At 44.0% G+C, this 18,218-nt stretch overlaps 1 protein-coding gene across 12 annotated transcripts in view; it reads left to right on the top strand.

The window, feature by feature from the left end:
* RASAL2 (RAS protein activator like 2) overlaps window positions 1–18,218 on the top strand; it is a 186,753-nt gene that overhangs the window by 159,158 nt on the left and 9,377 nt on the right. For 8 of the 12 annotated variants that reach the window (XM_075760433.1, XM_075760432.1, XM_075760437.1 and 5 more), the window contains 9 exons: window positions 1,133–1,277; window positions 4,344–4,488; window positions 5,373–5,609; window positions 6,310–6,511; window positions 9,222–9,421; window positions 10,382–11,243; window positions 15,608–15,742; window positions 17,037–17,239; window positions 17,732–17,819. In XM_075760433.1, the coding sequence (XP_075616548.1) occupies window positions 1,133–1,277; window positions 4,344–4,488; window positions 5,373–5,609; window positions 6,310–6,511; window positions 9,222–9,421; window positions 10,382–11,243; window positions 15,608–15,742; window positions 17,037–17,239; window positions 17,732–17,819 (2,217 nt within the window). The remainder of the gene's footprint in view (window positions 1–1,132; window positions 1,278–4,343; window positions 4,489–5,372; window positions 5,610–6,309; window positions 6,512–9,221; window positions 9,422–10,381; window positions 11,244–15,607; window positions 15,743–17,036; window positions 17,240–17,731; window positions 17,820–18,218) is intronic. The other 4 variants (XM_075760434.1, XM_075760435.1, XM_075760430.1 and 1 more) reach the window with 1 other exon arrangement.

The following is an 18,218-nucleotide window of genomic DNA, read 5'->3' as shown; positions in this document are numbered from 1 at the left end:
TCCCTGCCCGCGGGCAGGGGGGTCGGCACTAGACGATCTTTAAGGTCCCTTCCAACCCAAACCATTCTATGGTTCTATGATTCTACACTTATATGCTAGCCATGTGTTATGGCTTCTGTAGTTAATGGGGTTATGAAACCTTACTACAGCACTCTTTGATCTGTTTGGAGGATGCTGCTGTTTGCAGCAGAACCAGCAAGTCACAGTATCACTCAGCCCTAATTTAGGGTAGTCTTTTTGTTTTCAGGTTTTGGGAGTTCTTGTTCCCTTTGGCCAGGCTGGGTCAGCTGTCCTGGCTGTGCTCTCCCAGCTTCTTGCGCACCTGGCAGGGCGTGAGAAGCTGCAAAGTCCTTGACTTAGTGTGGACACTACAACTACCTAGCAACAACTGAAAACATTAGTGTGTTATCAACATTGTTCTCATACTAAATCCAAAACACAGCACTGTACCAGCTACTAGAGAGAAAATTAACTCTTATCTCAGCCAAAACCAGGACATAAGTATTACTGTAGAATTAGACCCTATATCAGGAGGTTATTCACTGTATCAAGACTTGCTGATAGTTTCTGCCTGGGAATTTGAGTACAGTTCAAGTTAAGCCATATAGATCCACAGCAAGTATGTTAACTTTTTTCCCAAATCCTGAACCACTTTTGGTTTGTGAATTTAATTTATATAAGCCATTCTTATTTAAATTTCACCGAACTGTAAGAACTTGTGCCTAACTTCCATTTTGGATTTTTAAATCCAAGTTTATATGCAATATTCAGTATTAAAAGATAGTATCACAGTTTGTTTCAGCAGACAAAGCCACTGATAAACCAACTGGTGAAGGGTTCTGTTCAGGATCTAAACTGAAATACAAGCTTGACTGTAAAGGTTTTCCTTTAGAGACTTCTGCTTCTCCCTTTATAATTTGTGATCGATATCATTTTTACATATAACAAACCTAGGAGCCCTAGCTATTTCCTTGGCCCATACTACATGTAGCATCTGCACCCCTTGTCCCAAGCTGAGCAATTATTTCAGTAATCCTCTGGCTCCTCTGTTTATCCTTCTTGGCTTCTCTGATTAGCCTGGCATGACTGAGTCTGGTTAAAATAACCTCTTGGCATTGGACCTTTTCTTCAGGACTTCTTGACGGATTTGGTGATGTCTGAGGTAGATCGTTGCGGGGAGCATGATGTCTTGATCTTCAGGGAGAACACGCTTGCTACCAAAGCTATTGAGGAATACCTGAAGCTGGTAGGGCAGAAATATCTTCATGATGCACTAGGTAAGAAAGTGCCTGGTTGTCACCTGTTTGCATTGCAAGGGCTAATCCTGAACTGTCTGCAACACGACTGAAGCCTCATGCACCAAGGAATGCGGGATGGGAAGGATCTGCCTCAGCACGGAGCACAGGTGTCAAGTGTTCAGATAGCAAAATACATGCAGTCTTTACTCTTGGTGCCCTGCTTTCACAGAGAAAGATGCTCTTTGGTGCCTGCAGGAGTAGCACCTAAGGAAAGGCAAACTTGATTTGATATAGCTGAGTCCCTCTTAAAGTTTATATCAGCACATTATGTTTTTCTGGATAACTTTTGTGTCTCTAGTTGTGATGAGGAGGTATAATACTGCAATTTGATTTGTGTCTGGTCGACACCCAAAGTTCTCATCCACAAGTGCATATTGCTGAGGTGTCTCCAGTCAGTCTTTCACTTGCCATTGTAGTTAAGAACAAATGTTAGCTATGGTGTTAACAAGTGTTAAGGGTGAGATGCGCTTGGGTTGAATGTGGGTTGTACACAGAAACTCATTTCCACATGCTTCAGCTGCAACTGCTGGTAATGCTGGCACATTCCGGAGTGACCCTTGGACTTACTCAGCCCTTACCTTTGCCACAGAGCAATTAATTCATAAACATTCATGTTAACCTTTTAAACTGGTACCTTGCCCCAACAAAAATCCTTAGACAAACGTGGCCGGAGGGAGTGGGGCTGCAGGGCTACTGAGCAGCAGCACAGGGCAGGAGATAAAGATGCAGACTGTCTAGGGAGCCTCCTGCCTGTGTTTATCCTAAGTGCTCTTTATTCACCACCTCATTAAAACTGCCTGGTCAACCTGTGATGTCCTACTCCATTCCCCCCGTGGGGTCTTAATGTCCACAGTTATGTGCTGGGGTGGATTCTAATAATTGTATTATTGTCCCCTCTCCACCAAAAGGTTCTGATCTAGTCATCAGCCACTGCCTTGGGAATTACTGTCTACACAACTAATATTGCAATAAAGAGGACCAAAATGTGCACGTTCTCTTCCAAAGAAACTCACAGCGTCGTTACAGTTAGCTTTTTGTGAACTCCACGCACTCCTCCTTACTCAAGATTGCACAATGAGCCACCCATCCCCCTGTTGTTTCTTAGATGAAGAAAGCTTTGGAAATTGATACAAGAGAAACAAGCTCAGGCCAAAGCCAAGTCCCACACCACATCCTTTCACAAAAAAAAAAAAAAAAAAAAAAACCACAACCAAAAAAAACCCACCAAAAAAAACCCCAAACCCACAGCAGCTTGCTTTCCCAGCAGTCTCGCTTGTCCTCAGCAATCTCAGACGCTGGCAAGTCATCAAGGAGATAGCTGGGTAAATTAGTGCTCCAAGGGTCAGTATAGTCAGATCTGTGATTATATATATGCATTTTGGCCATTTCTTAAGCGTAATGAGCCTGTTCTGGAAGTCTTACTCTCCTGGGTGGAACCGCTGAGCATGTCGCAGTTGTAGGCTGTTGCCTAGTATGGGGAAATGAGCAGCATATTGCTTTGTACTATGCTTTTCAGCAGACTGACTGATCAGCTGTGGGGCCAGTATATTACATTTGACTGCGAGCCCTTTAACGTGCAGTAATTACATAAGAATATTTTTAAATTAATGACTTCTAATACATCATTTAGAGCATTGGTGCTGAGTGATAAGATTGTAAATCATAGACGTGAGAGGTGGAAAATCCCCCTTAGGTCATCCAGCTTGTCTGTAGCTCAGGGCAAGATCACTCATGACAATATACCCATCTAATTCGCTGTCAAGTTCTAAATGTCATTTTGCTCAGATGCCATGTTCTCTGAAAGGATTAACAACATTACGCTTGGTGTTAGCTATTTAATACAACTGTAAGAGCATCTTAATATATGATTAAGGCAGGGTCTTGTGGCCCACAAAGAGTAAGTTTCAAATGGGTTTAAGGGAAAAAAATTATCCAGTAAGCAACAGTTAAAACAGAATTGGCTCAACAGAAGTGATGCCGAGAGTTTTGCAAATAAGAGATCTAGATGCCCTCAGCAGAAATTTTTTGGACTCAAAAAAAACAAACAAACAAAAAGCTTAAGAAAATGTGCTGCCTGCTTTGCTTGCAAGAACACTGCTGACTTGAGATTCGAGGAGTGGGTTTGGGAGGTGTTTAAGGGGTTTTATGAAAACAAAGACAAAAAACCAAAGCCCTTTTGCACAAACAAGCCTTGTGGCTTAGCTCGGAGCCAGAAAGATCATCTGAGGAGATGAACTTAAAAGACATTGCATCATTAAACGAATGAATGAAGAGTTTTTCCTAGTGAACAACAACAGTTTAAAAATCGCTTGGTGTGCCAGCGTATATAGGAGGAAAACTAGTAAGTAGTTTGTGCCAATATGTCAAACAAAGGAAACTTCATCTGGTTTTGTATGTGTCCAGTTTCTTTTGTGATGCCATGAGAGAAAGATGACAGAAATGCAAAGGATTTTGAAAGGTGCAAGCTATAAAAATGTTGTAAGCTGTTGATAAAAGAGGTTGAGAAAATTAGGAGTATCTAGCTAGCACTCGAGTATTACTCTTATTCAAGAGCAAGGTGACATTTTTTAAAATTAAAAAAATTGGTAAATTTAGAAATAATAAAAACAAATAGCATTGTCAAGTGCATTTTCTGGGGAAATTATGAAGACAAATAGCACAGCTTCATTCCTAAGACTGTGGATAATTTTGTAGTTGATAATACAATTGGAATACAAAGTCAAATCCTGATCTTTAGGCTATAATTGAAGTGTCTGCAGGGCTTATAAGCAAAGCCACCCTGTTACTGCACCTATGTTTGGGGGCAGCGAGGCCACAGGAGGCTGAAGCATTAGAGCACCAGCCGTCTGATCTGGTATGGCAAGTGCTCTGTTCTGTAAGAGCTGGGAGGAGTCGTGTCCCCAACACCTGGTGTCTGGAGGCTATTGCAGGCACAGAGAGCAGAAGAGGCAGTTGCCAAGGAAAGGCATAAGCAGGATTTAAAGGTGTGTCAAGGAGGCTTTTCATGTAACTACCCTGGTTTGTCATCCTCTTCCCTTTGTCCAGGGGAGTTTATCAAGGCTTTGTATGAGTCGGATGAAAACTGTGAAGTGGATCCCAGCAAATGTTCATCCAGTGAATTAACAGATCATCAGAGCAACCTGAAAATGTGTTGTGAGCTGGCCTTCTGCAAGATTATCAATTCTTACTGGTGAGGCATCTCCCCTCCCCTTCTCCCCCATTAGGTCATTTGCTTAGAGGGTGCCCATTCCTCCTCTGAAGATGAGAACACAGCAGCTGTACAGGGAAATAGCAGAGCCATCTATCTTCTGAGACTGCCGCCTTTTCCTTTCTTCACTACCTCCCTGTGTGTGACGCCACATTGCTCAAATTGAGGGGTTCCAGTCCCACACACCGTACCTGACAGGAGCTTCTGCTGAAATACTCTGCCAAGGGAACACATATTGAGCTGTGACTGAATAAAGGGGGAACAAAGTGAGAAGATAACAGCTTAGCTTGAACTTGGAATAAAAAGCTGAAAGTTTTGATGTGTATAGAGAACTTTGAGACCCTTTGGATCTGGAGAATTGAACAGGAAATCACAGGGAGGAAACATTGGCAGAGAGATTTCTATTAATCTCTGTTTCTGAGTAGTAGTGAAAGAAGGGCCTTTCTACTTTAGAATGAAGCACATGCAAAATATTGAGAGAGGTTAACAAGTAAAATAAAAATTTCAGTTATAGAGATGAGTTCAGTTTGGTTCAGTTTGGTTTTAATATTCTAACATCCTGTTTGCTCCAGGGTTGCAATGGATAAGTACTTCTTAGCTTGCAAATCAGCGTGTCTGAAAATGGCTTCATAACATATATGAACAAGGGATGTTTTAAAGACTACTTAAGAATCACCAGATTAAATGGGGAATCTAAGAATAGATGCCTAATGACATTTCCTAGCCTAGAGAGAGAAAAGGGAGGGGAAATAAAAAAAAAAATCCAATGATGTTTTCTCACAGATATTTTAGGTGATTGGTCACCAGTTCAAATTGTTGCATCTCATTGTCCATGTGATTTTATTTCCTGGTTTGTTGTTTTTCAGCGTGTTCCCTCGTGAGCTGAAGGAGGTATTTGCATCTTGGAAGCAGCAGTGCCTCAGCAGGGGCAAGCAGGACATCAGTGAACGCCTGATCAGTGCCTCCCTCTTCCTTCGGTTCCTGTGCCCTGCTATCATGTCCCCCAGCCTCTTTAGCCTCATGCAGGAGTATCCTGATGACCGGACATCTCGCACACTCACGCTTATCGCTAAAGTCATTCAGAATCTCGCCAATTTTGCTAAGTAGGTGGTGGCAATAAAACCGAAATCTGTGCCTCTAGGGGTGCAAGTCACTGCAGGTTACTATGGAGCAAGGAGAGCCCTGTTTGGTAGTCATGTTTGCAGGCTGCTGATTCTCTGGCAAATTGAAGTCAGCTTTAGAAAAGGAGGAATCTTCTCACTTGTATGTGAATGCTGTTCCCCTTGAGACACCTCAGTGTTGAGCTAGATAAATTCTTTTCACATGCAGATTTGGGCTGTGTTCAATTCAGTAGAGGAGACACAGTATAAAACCAAGAAGAGCCACGCATTAGCATGTTAGTGCATATGCTATTTCCAAAGGAAAAAAAACCCTGTTCCCACCAAGGATCATGATTTTCCTCCTTTCTTCCTCCAAAATTCCCAGCTGAATGATACAAAGGGCATGGCATGTCTCTTACAAAGCAGGGGATGCAGAGAAGGGGAGAAGAGAAAGGGTGTCTGTGAGATGGAGGTGGGAGAGATGTGTTGAGCCCTGATCACAATATGAACAGTGAATTAGTAGTATTTAAATTAGTCCAAGAAAGCAGTGAATCTCTTGTTGTCTGGTTTTTTTTTAATTCCAGACCAAATCTTCAGAAAGGCAGGTCTAAAGTTAAGCATTTAAGTAACTATCTGTAAGCACTTGTACTCTGTATTTTGTGTGGAGGTTATTGACTGGGTTCCCCCACCCCCTTTCTTGCAGGTTTGGTAATAAGGAAGAGTATATGGCCTTCATGAACGACTTTTTGGAACATGAGTGGGGAGGAATGAAGCGTTTTCTCCTGGAGATCTCTAATCCAGATACCATCTCGAACATGCCTGGATTTGAGGGCTACATCGACCTGGGCAGAGAGCTCTCAGTTTTGCATTCCCTCTTATGGGAGGTTGTGTCCCAACTTGATAAGGTAAAGCAGGCTGGAGGCCCAGGAGGGTGAATCTGGCGATTGTATCGTAGCAACAGTAAACACTAGGAAACATCAAGGGAGTAGCTGAAGCCTGCTTTGGGGAGAACTTATTCAACAGCTTTTGAGAGGAATGTTTGATAGTGGTGTTTCACAATTGTTCTTTCTGTGATTTCAGATCAGGGCCTAAAGCGAGGCATGCAAAGTGGTTGGTCTTCAGCAGTACTGCAAACACTTTGCAGAGCCTTAAGTAAGGACAGGTGTTAAATGGTGGAGAGGGCAGCGCTTAAAAGTAGAACTGGAATTCCCTGAGCAGACAGTCCTTACTCATAAGTGAGCTGGAAAAAGGGCAGGGTGTTTGGACAGAAAATGAAAATGTTGCAGCGCCCTTTTTGATGCTAATGGCAGTGCTCTGTTGCACACCAGGCCCTACCCTGCTCAGCTCTGATGGAGTAATGTTGTGTCCAGGCAGAACTCTTCTCACTAAAGACCTGATGCAAAGCCTGCTGAGATGTTCTCATTTCTTTAGTCTTCGGGTTAGTTTTTAGTATACAAGAGGATGCCATGTGCAAACCTGGATCTGTTCTGAGGTTTGAGATGCTTTCTGCCATCTATTGTGCTGAAGTCATATGTGTTGTCCAGATTCTGTTCTGCTGATCACAGTAGACATCACCAACAATAAACATTGCTTCTATTTAGCTATAGGAGAAGAAGAGGCAGTAGTTTGCTCTTCCTTAGCTATGTGGCTTTGCAGCTTCCAAACCCTTGATAGCAAAGGTAGTTGATAAGATCCAGAAAAGCTGAACTGTGAGTCAGTAATTTTTTTATTTTTTTTTTAATTGCAAGTGCTTGGAACAGTTCCATATTTCAACTTTTAGAGGTGCATTATTTTGTCCATTTATATTATTCTTTCTTTTGAAACTGGAGAGGTGAGGTGAATTGCAATGCACTCTTAATATTTTTATTCCATTAAGGTTTGCCAGAATAGTTATTTGTTGGGTATTTATTTTCTCACAGTACATTATTTAAAACAGAAAACAAAAAAAACCTGAGTTTGTTGCATCAGAGTAAATTGAAATGTCCTTGACTCAGAAAGGCAATACATATTAATCTTAGTTAATCTTAGTTTGATAACAATTTATGATCTTGTTTTTCCATTTCCCTCATACATTGCACACAGTGTACACTCAAAATGTTGCAGGCAGCAAAGTCAGCGATAAAGATGGTTCAGCAGCCTCAGGAAAACAGGCAAAGTGAGCACTCAAAAGACCAGATCCTCCATTTCTACAAATTGGGGTAAACCCACCAGTGCAGGGATCACTGCCATCTTCCTCCAAGCTGGTCAGGCATCAGGTCAAGAGAAACCCAACTCCAGCCTTTAGAACTGCAAATGGATCTTGAGACTTGGTGTTAGTTACTGTGAGCTGCTCTCTGAATGCAACGGTTGTAAATGTTCCTCAGGCAGTGAGGAAAGGGAGGAGCCAGACCTGGATAAACTGTCTAAGCAGATTTGCTTTGCCCTTTCTGTAGGTTAGATGTATGGATCTATCCTAACAGGCCCTTGGGAGCTGGTATAGTGGTTTGCTAAAAAGAGAATTAAGGGGTAAAGTTACATTGCAATACTGCTTTACTGTAGGTAATGACTGGGAAATGATGAGAGAAGTCACCTCAGGGATTTTAATAGACACAGAAGTAGTGCTGTACGAAAGTGCGGGTAAAGAGACCTTTCTCTGGAGCCAAGCTGACTGAATACCTGCTTACAGGGGAAAAAAAAGGGTATCTTTGAAAAGAGCATTGTCTTTGTAGCGGAGTTTTACTTTCTTATAAACCTCCAGCACTTTCACCTTCTTCCTGCAGTCCCAAGAGCCCGAAGATGCCCCGTAGATGATATAACCAGCAGTGACCCAAAGTGGGGAGAAAGATAAAGAGCCTGAACGAGCAGCCTTCCTTGCTGGAAGGTCAGCTGCTCTTATCCTAGGCCTGGCCAACACTGAGCTAACATGTAATTGAACAAGAAGCTACACATTTAATCCCAGGCTGATGTGATAATGTTGGGATGAGGATCATTGATGTTTTCATACAGTTATTTTTCACTTTTAGGTAGGGAAGAATGCCTTAATTTTTGATAACAGGGTGCTACAGAAGATGGCATCAGTGTAGGATGCCAAAAGCGAAAGGCTTATGAAATGAAAACCTTCCCTTTCCCCATCTCCCTCAACCCTTGCAATTCTTTCATGATCCCCCTGAATGCCGCATCCCCTTGTCTGTTGGCATGCATTTCCTTTACCACATGACACCCTCTGCCTGGAAAGTTCCCCCCACTAGCTGAATCTGTAGTCTTTGAATGTCCTTTAATGAGTAGATACCGTAGTTTTCACTTTGACCTCACCACCCTGGACTTAGTTTGCTTTGCATGATAGTTTTGCATTGGAATGGCAATAGTTTTGTTTTATTGAGCATGATTTTTATTTTTTGGGGTCAATCCTAATTTCTTTTCTATTTCCTTTTCTTTCCTCAATGTCTGCTGCACCCCGTTTCGTCTCCTCCATCCATCTCGTCGCCGTGGTTACGCTGCTCCGTAACACTGCATTACGGTCCTGGCACACCCGCACACAACCACCCACCCTCCTTCCTTCCACCTCCACCCCTCCGCCTCTGTGCATCGTTATCAAAAAAAAACTGGCGGATGTCGCGATGCTTGTTGTCCAATTAGGGTGAAAATTCCTTCCTACAGGCGACCGTGGCAAAACTGGGACCTCTTCCTCGTATTCTTGCTGATATCACCAAATCAATGACCAACCCTACGCCGATACAGCAGCAGCTGAGGCGTTTCACTGAGCACAGCTCTAGTCCCAACGTCAGTGGCAGTCTCTCCTCAGGGCTTCAGAAGATATTTGAGGACCCCACTGATGGGTATGTAACAGCCAGAGCTCAAGAAGATGTGGGATCAGGGGGTTGTTAAGCCTGTTAAGAGTTGAACGCGTCATCACCTGAACTGTCTGCCCAGGCCAGCTGTAGGAGTGGGGAACTTGGGCCTCTGTCATGGGGAATACGCAGTCCCAGTACAAGGGTGCACAGAGTGGCGCTGCAGACCTGAAGCTTTTGACTTACCCAGGACTCAGACATGTCTCTGGGGGTTCAATGACGTCTGCTGCTAAAAACCAGATTTGCAATTTATTGCCAGTCTGAGTGACCGGATGCATAGTCAGCCATAACGTTTCCTTCTGGTCATCGGGCCGCTTATTTACTGCTAACTGGGCTGTAAGTGGAACTTGTTACCAGTGGAATAGCAAAAATAGTCCCTCCTCTGTTTAGTGCAGCACTTCTCACACTGTAATAGCTGTTAATCCGAAGCAAAAAGCTGTGATGTGGCAGAACCGCCCAAGAGCTTGGATACTGTGGTCTCTGAGTAGTTTCTGTGCTGTCAGGTATGAGGGACATGTTGTCACGTGGAAGTGTCAGCCCTCTGAGCTTGCCTGTATATCTACAGGACCCTTCATACAACTCCTGTTGAATTTTCAGACCCCCCCAATACATAATGCTGGCGAAGGGTTAAATGGGCTCTGAACCGCACTGAAATCTTGCTGGAGACAGAAGTGTCTAAGTAGGGAGGATTTGGTGGGAATGGTTTGCATTTCACCTGTGAAAAAATAAAGCAGCAGCACTTCTTGAATCAAATGTAATTCTCAAAGATAAGTGGTAATTAAGGAAGAGTGTGTTCTGACTTGAACACAAAGAGCTCATAAAAGGAAATCTGGTTCCTTGAAGCTTTTAGTTGGGGGGAGGTTAAATGAGGTAGAAAGACTTCTCTGGGACAGATCTCTCAGGGTCTTGGCTGCTTAAAAATTAACCAGATTCCTTTCCACTCCACAGTGACTTGCATAAGCTGAAGTCTCCAACCCAGGAAAACATAGATGGATATTTTAGGGGCAAGACCTTACTGTTGGTTCAGCAGGCATCCACCCAGAGCATGACTTACTCGGATAAGGACGAAAGGGAAAGCATCTTGCCCAATGGACGTAGCATCTCTCTCATGGACCTCCAGGATCCTCACACGGCTCACAGTGACCATGCTTCTGTCATGCACGATGTGCCTTTGCGCTTGGCCGGCAGCCAGCTCTCTATCACGCAGGTGGCAAACATCAAACAGCTGTGGGAAACTCAGAGCACACCCCAGAGTGCTCCCCAGGTGAGAAGGCCTCTGCACCCGGCTTTGAACCAACAGGGCAGCCTCCAGCCTCTGTCGTTCCAGAACCCGGTTTACCATCTCAACAACCCAACCCCGCCAATGCCAAAGGCCTCTGTGGACTCCAGCCTGGAGAACCTGAGCACTGCCAGCTCTCGGAGCCGAAGCAACAGCGAAGACTTCAAACTTAGCGGACCTAGCAACAGCAGCATGGAGGACTTCACCAAGCGCAGCACACAGAGCGAGGACTTCTCCCGGCGCCACACGGTCCCAGACAAGCACGTCCCCATCGCGCTGCCCCGCCAGAACAGCAGCAGCCAAGCTCAGATCCGCAAAATGGACCAAGGCGGGCTGGGCGCCAGGGCTAAAGCACCACAGTCCCTGCCGCACAGCACTTCCTTGCGGAGCACAGGCAGCATGTCGGGAGTGTCGGGGGCCATGGTGACTGAACCCATTCAGAATGGGAGCCGATCCCGGCAGCAGTCTTCGTCCTCTAGAGAGAGCCCTGTCCCAAAGGTGAGGGCAATTCAGAGGCAACAAACGCAGCAGGTAAGGAAAGCCTTGTTCCAGGCGCTTTCTGCTTTGACGTTTACCCGATTGCTGCATTGACCTTCGACGCTCTTTGACCTTTGAGTTGCGTTGAATCAAGAGTACTGGCACTTAAGCAAGTGGCTAGTAGCAAGTGTAAGGAACAGTCATGCTTGTTACCATTACAAGCTTGCAAGCCTAACTTTCCTATTATTTTTGGATGCTTCTGTACTAAATTTAAAAAAAAAAAAAAGTTTTGCATTTGCTAAGGTAGCAGCAAGCCTGCTGAAAGAAAGAAAACTTGAAAATTTCCCTGAATAAAAAAAAAATAGAAGCTTTGTTCCAAATAGTAGTTAAGATTGCCGTGTGAGAATTAGCCCTGTAGTGCTAGTTTAAAAGCATAGCTACCTAAAAACAGAGACATAAACAAAGATAAAATATCATAGAATAAACTGCTGCCAAAATAATGAATAAGTACAGTTGTTTTAAGTGTGGAGAAATCTATATTTCGCCATGATGCAACAATCTATTGCTGGTCCCCAAATAAATACTGCTTTTTCATTAATCATCCCAAATGATGAATAATGCAAACACTTTCTGGCAAGGAGTGCTTATATGTACCAACTCCTAATGCACTTTATCAGCTGTTCGGAGGCGACTGTAAATCAAGATTTTCCTGACAAAAAGCCAACATTCCTTTACCTTTAAAAAAAAAAATTCCTGTTCTGATTTGCTGTGTATGAAAATCTTTTCCTCAATTAGTTTAATGTTAAAAAGAAAATAAGTATTTAAATGCTTGGCACTACAATGAAGGTAGAAAACGTCTCGATCTGCAGGTCAGAGGGAAGGAGGTGGGTTTTCAGAGTGTTATATCAGTGCGTACAGACTTACCAGCTGGGCAGGGTGAGGCTCTTGAAGGCAACACTTGCACTATTCCTTGGGGTTAAGTGTTTTCTTTTGTGGTCACTGTGAGGGTAAACATGCTCATCTTTGATTTACCTTACCTAGTATTGAAGGAAATTTTTTAAGCTCCTTCTTTCCACGAGACCTTCTAGAAAGCATGCTGCTCTGCACATAGGCACAAGTGAGGAATTTCACTCCAGAAAGTTGCAGCCCCCGAGGGTGATGCTACGCCATGCTGCCAGTGAAGCTACCTCTGCAAGGAGCAGGAGGTCATGATCCTCCTTGCTGATGTAGCCCTGTTGGCAAAAGCGCTGGTGAAAAAATGGTTATGACGTGGTTATGCAGGGGGAAGGGTTTTGGCTTGTAGGGTAAAGCTGGCAGAAGAACATAGTTGCCAGCGCGAGCTCCTGCTCTGCCAAAGGTTTTACCGGTTTCCCTGTTGGTGTAGCTTTTTGGCAAACTCCTGAATGTTACAGTCGAAAGGAGGAAAATCTGGTTGATGCCTGGGAACCCAGGAGCAATCAGGGCTTCAAAACTACTTTGATACCTCAAGTTCATTAAAGTACAAGGAGATCAGAAACACTGAATCACAAAGCAAAGGCTATGATGCCAAGTTAGTAATACCAAAAAAAAGTAATTGTGTGTTATTTGAAGTGCATATGTTTGTGTCCTCCTTTGGAGTGTGTTTTTTACATTTGGGCAGAGAGGGTTGATATGTAAAGTATACTGACTACAACTAAGCCTAACACGGAGGGGATAGGAAACCTTCAGGCCAGTAACAAGGATAAATTTGAAGGATAAACTCCCTTTGCGGTTCTCAGGCGTCCAGTGTGAACCTGTATTGTATCATCTGCTGAGTTTTATTGCATGGTTCTGTGCAGTGTCCTAGCCAAAGTCCCCGGGGAGCTGGTGCCTATCCTCTGGGCTTGTTACGGGAAGTGCCTACACAAATACGCAAAGGCTTTACTTTGAAGGTGTTAGGATAAGGAGGACAAAGTACAGGTGTTGTGTCTCCAGTCTTTGTGCGTACACCTTGCACGGATGGTTTCTGCCCTGTGTGTGTTTACAAGAAACACTGGGTTAGCTGTTTGCAAACCCCTGGTTCTTCTCATCTTAAATTGCTGATTACCCGACTGTAAATCAGTTACCTTTGCTTGTTTAGCATCAAAGTGACATCTTGGACGTCCCACTTCCCTCTTCTCCATTTACTTTTTACATTCAGCTTCACAGATGCCTGCGACTGTGACTGACTTCAGGCCAGTCTCCTTCCCTCCTCTTGTAGCTGATGTGAATCTACTTATTTTTCCACTCTACTTTCCATACTAATTGTTTTCACTGGATTCATTAGAGTACTTGTTCGTACTTTATTCAGAGAAATCAACTTGTTCTTTCCTTCCCCACACCCTTGAGAAATGTCTTGAAGTGTGCTAAATTAAGTGGCCAAAATTTTTTTCAGGCAAATTCCATTGCGTCCTTTTAATTGCAAATCATGTTGTGGAATTCTGTTCTTATTTAAAAAAGAAAAAGAGAAAAGAGAAGTTGGGCATGTTCTTTCTGGGCATGTTCTTTCTGGGCATGCTTTGTGGGCGTTATAATTATTAGACTCTGTTCTCTACAAGTCCCATTTGTTTCTGAATATAGAGCTAGGCCCTTTGTTTGCTGGGAGAGGTCACTTTTTGCCTCCCATTTCCATTTAGTAGGTAGGTGGGAACAGAAATGTCAGTGTGTTCCTCTGGAAGGGAGGCAAAGAGGGGAATTAATACACATTACTAGCAGGCTTTTTCTTTTTTCCCCTTTATTAGAGTATAACTCATAACCCATTAGCATGTGAAGTGCTTGCCATCCACTTGGTCTTTGTAGGCTTTCTGAGTTTGGCTGCTGAAAATATTCTGTCCTACAGCTTGCAAGGGTGTTTGGCAAGGTTTGCTGCTGATCGGCTGTCTGTTACAAGGCTTGCGATGTAGTTTACAGTCACCCTTCTGCTATCTTAGTCCTCCGCAACTCCAGTGAATGGTGACACTCTTCATCCATAGCTGTTCCTCATTCCTCCAGCAACTCCTGGAACCACAGCACTTACCTCCAAGAACAGCCTGTTGGTGGCAGAGCCACACCCAGTTCATAGTCTCCCTTGCTATGGCTGCCTCCCAGCAAAAATTGTCAAAAATCTAACTAAGGAGCTTTACCAAGCTGTCACACTGCACCTGAGAGGGGCTATTAGCCTTCTAGTGAAAAGGCCTCTGCCTAAATCCAGGGATTTTTGCTTAATTCCTACTCCTTTCCTTTGCCTTTATACCCATCCTTGCTGAGGCTTCTTCCAGCGCTGGAGGACATTCTTCCATTGCTGCTTAGGACAGCTGAGCCGTTGCAGGCAAATCCTCTGGCCAGAGCTGACGTAGGATGTATGCAGCACTCACCAGCCCCATTCTTGTGAACAAGAGAAACAGAAATGGAGGTTGACGTGATCCCTCACCTGCCTCATGTAAAGAAGCTGTTAACTCTCCCATAAAGAGCTCCTGGCTGAAACTTTGACTTCACAAGCCCCCTGCCATGGAGCACGTTTCACTTTGGTGCAATACTAAAAGGAGGCAGTGAGCTGAGGAGCTGCTTGAGCACAAAAAGAAGCTACAGTTGGGGCGGGGGGGTGAATTTGATCTTCCGCATTTCTCAGAAAGTTAAGACAGTGTTGCTCTTTCAGGGGTAATTATGTTAATTCCTGTGCTTATAAACTTGTCTTTGTCCATGAAAATTGCTTGGAATTTGTAGCAAGCTGTATTTTCCCCAGCTGGGCGGAGAGTTTCTTGTTTCTTTTCCTGGCTTCCTTTTCAGATTCCCTTAAAGAGGATAGCCTCTGATGCTGTTTTACAGTTCTAGTAAGCACTGCTGGCCATGACTTCCTTTCACAGCCTTGTCTGGGTATATATATGCTACAATAAACCATCTAAATCTGATAGGCACTGGAGTGGTAACGTTACATGTCTTTGCCACTCTTAAGTACTGCTGTGCTGTCTCGTATCCCAGCCGTGCAGCCCCATCCTCCCTTGCAAAATCTGTCTGCAGCCTGGCTGAGAAAGCTGCTCCCAAGTTAAGCTCCTCAGTACTCCAAAGAAACCAATCTGTGTTACCCAAACGGGCTGCAAGGAAAGCTTCGTCGCTCTGTTTTCTTTGTGAGAGAAATCACAGCTCAAGAAAGTCTTACTGAAAATCTAGCAAAGGGGAAAGGTGGATCTGAACAGGATTTGGAAACAAGAACTTTTCTGAGAGAAGCTCACTTAGCAAGGAAGAAAAATTTCTGAAGTATGTTAGAGGGACTCGAGTAAGTGCTGTGGGCCCAAAGTCAAGGGAGGATGCAGTATCTCTGCAAGAGAGGTTTTAGGGAGCCTTTGAGACTGACTTGATCATTTTTTTTTCCTCCAAATAAATGGGATTTTAGAGCTGATTTATATAGTTTCTCTGAAAAATGCTTACAGATATCTCTGTTCCAGGTCCAGTCGCCTGTGGACTCTGCCACAATGTCACCAGTGGAAAGGACAGCTGCCTGGGTTCTCAATAATGGACAGTATGAAGAAGTAGAGGAGGATGCAGAGCAGAATCCAGATGAAGTCAGGCATGCTGAGAAGGTAGATTTTATTCTGTATGCAGCCGACTTGAGGGCTGACAGAGTCCTGCCCACCCCACAGCCGAGCTCACGACTCTGTCACAGCAGCATCTGAAAGCCATTCTGCTTTCAAACACAGGTTGTATTGGCATAACTTCCTGCTGTACCTGCTGTCACATATAGCTGTCGTACAGTATCCCACACTATAGATTAACCCATGTACAGGCTGTAGCATGTCAAGTGGTGCAAACTGACAGAGCTGAGGGTTTGGGCATTACAGGCTGGTACTTGGCACTTCCGTGCATCGTGAGTCACACTAAGTGTATTAGATCCTGCTAGAGTCATTATTTTTTATGACAACACATAGTTACAGCATACTGCCATTTTCCTGTGCTTGCACAATTTTTTAGCGATCATTAAACTCCATTAAAGAAAAACCTAAAACACAATTGTTAACCTGACTGAGTATAGCTTAGGATACGCTAAGTGATTCTACAAGGCTCTGTAAATACAATTCAATCTAGTAGTAGCACTCAAATTTTGTCTTGGGTTTCACCTGAGGCAAATGCCTGTCATCTAGCTGGCACAGTGTTTCTGGGCTACACAGAAATAATTTCCAAATACAGTTACATCTATATGCTGCTACAGTGACGATGTTTAGTAAGAGGTTTGGTGTTTTGAGAGGGCAGGGAGCGAGGAGGAGAACATTTGGTGGGCAAGAAGCAGGAACATAGGATTATTAGGAAAGGTAAATGAACCCAAACCAAAGTGGAATATGTCGAGATTCGTTGTACTATTGCAGAAATGATTATCCACAGAGACAGTAAGCAGAAGCAAGTAAACTGACAGGCTCTACTCTGAAGTGAATTATTATACTCTCCCTTCACAACGATTAGGTCCTGAGGAATGAGTTATTTGAGTCCCATGCTGGTGTGGTTTGTATGTTTGGTCACCCCAGGACATTTTTACAGTTGAGCACTATTAGCAGGTTCTGTCTTGGAACTCCTTGAGTCTGGAGTAACTGGGGATGTTACTGGTCAGGACTGAGGAGCTGTGTCAGAGACCTCTGATTCCTTAAGTCATGCTAAAGAATGACATCCTACAGCGTGGGAATAGCTTAATGCTCAATGGGAGCCTACGTGCTCCTTGTCTGTGGTGCCCACAGCTGTTTGCTTGTCATTTCCTTTACTTCTATCAATTTATTTTTCATGAAAAAAACGATGTCCTTCTTTGAAGAGCAGCAGCAGATTATCATGATCTGACCTCTTCCTTTTTCCTTTGCATCTGACACTCTCCTCCTTTCCTTCCGCCTGCAGTATGAACAAGAGATAGCGAAGCTGAAGGAGCGCCTGAAGGTATCAAGTCGCCGGCTGGAGGAATATGAGCGGCGGCTTCTGGTTCAGGAGCAGCAAATGCAGAAGCTGCTGATGGAGTACAAGTCCAGGCTGGAAGACAGTGAGGAGAGACTGCGCAGGCAACAGGAGGAGAAGGACAGCCAGATGAAAAGTATCATCAGCAGGTGAGGCTTGGGAAAGTCTGGGACAGTGTAGGACAAGCAGCCTCCCTGTGTCATGTGTTCTCTTTGATGCAAAAAGAAGGTAGTTGCTCATTGACATCTCTGGACTGATACCATCCTGCCTTAGAGATGAAGAAACAGAGACGCAGGTGTGGAAACTTGCCTCAGATTTCCAGGAGAGTGAAGGAAAAGGTTTAGGAATTCTTAACCCTGGTCTCTGTTGCACTTATAACAGATCTTTTTGCTTTGTTTGGAATCTGTACTCGAGGCAGTAGCTTTTCAGAGCAGTTGTATTTTTGGCAATGTCCATTTTGAGAATAACAGGGTTAGGCAGTTGGGAGTGTCAGATGGATAGATAAGCTTTTCCGAGTGCAGCAGAATGCTTCTCTTGCAGAGCCAGGACAATCAGAGAAGTGAAACCAACAGGCCAGAGTACCGGAAACACTCTGGAATAGTATTAAACCGTCCTGATTTGTACCTGTTTTTGCTCATCAGACTCATGGCAGTTGAAGAGGAGCTGAAGAAGGATCATGCAGAGATGCAAGCTGTCATCGATGCAAAGCAGAAAATTATTGATGCACAGGTAAGAAGCTCAGGATCTCTAAGAACCAAGTGTTCTCTGTATGGAACCCATTATTTTCCCCTATCCTCCTGCCCCAGCACTGTTACCTGGCTCCCAAAGTCAGTATCGGCCCATGGTGTTGCACGTGTGACTTACTGCCTTCTAGGGGAGAATTGGGGTTTTTAATTAATAAAGCCTAGTCAGACACTTGGCTTTGAGAAAGCCTGACAACAAATCACAGGACTGACCGCTTCTCCAAAACCTTTTCTACTTTGTGGGCTCCCAAGGGGGTAAAGGAACAGTGGTGCATTGTGTAGACATCGTTCTGAGTGTGGGCCTGGGAACTCTGGAAAAGCTTTGCTTCATACCAACATAGTTTAATTGCCATGTGCATGCATCTCAGCTATGCAAGCTAAAAGC

The sequence above is a fragment of the Balearica regulorum genome, chromosome 8, assembly GCF_011004875.1.
Source record: "Balearica regulorum gibbericeps isolate bBalReg1 chromosome 8, bBalReg1.pri, whole genome shotgun sequence".
NCBI lineage: Eukaryota > Metazoa > Chordata > Aves > Gruiformes > Gruidae > Balearica > Balearica regulorum.
This window is presented reverse-complemented; position numbering and strand designations above follow the sequence as displayed.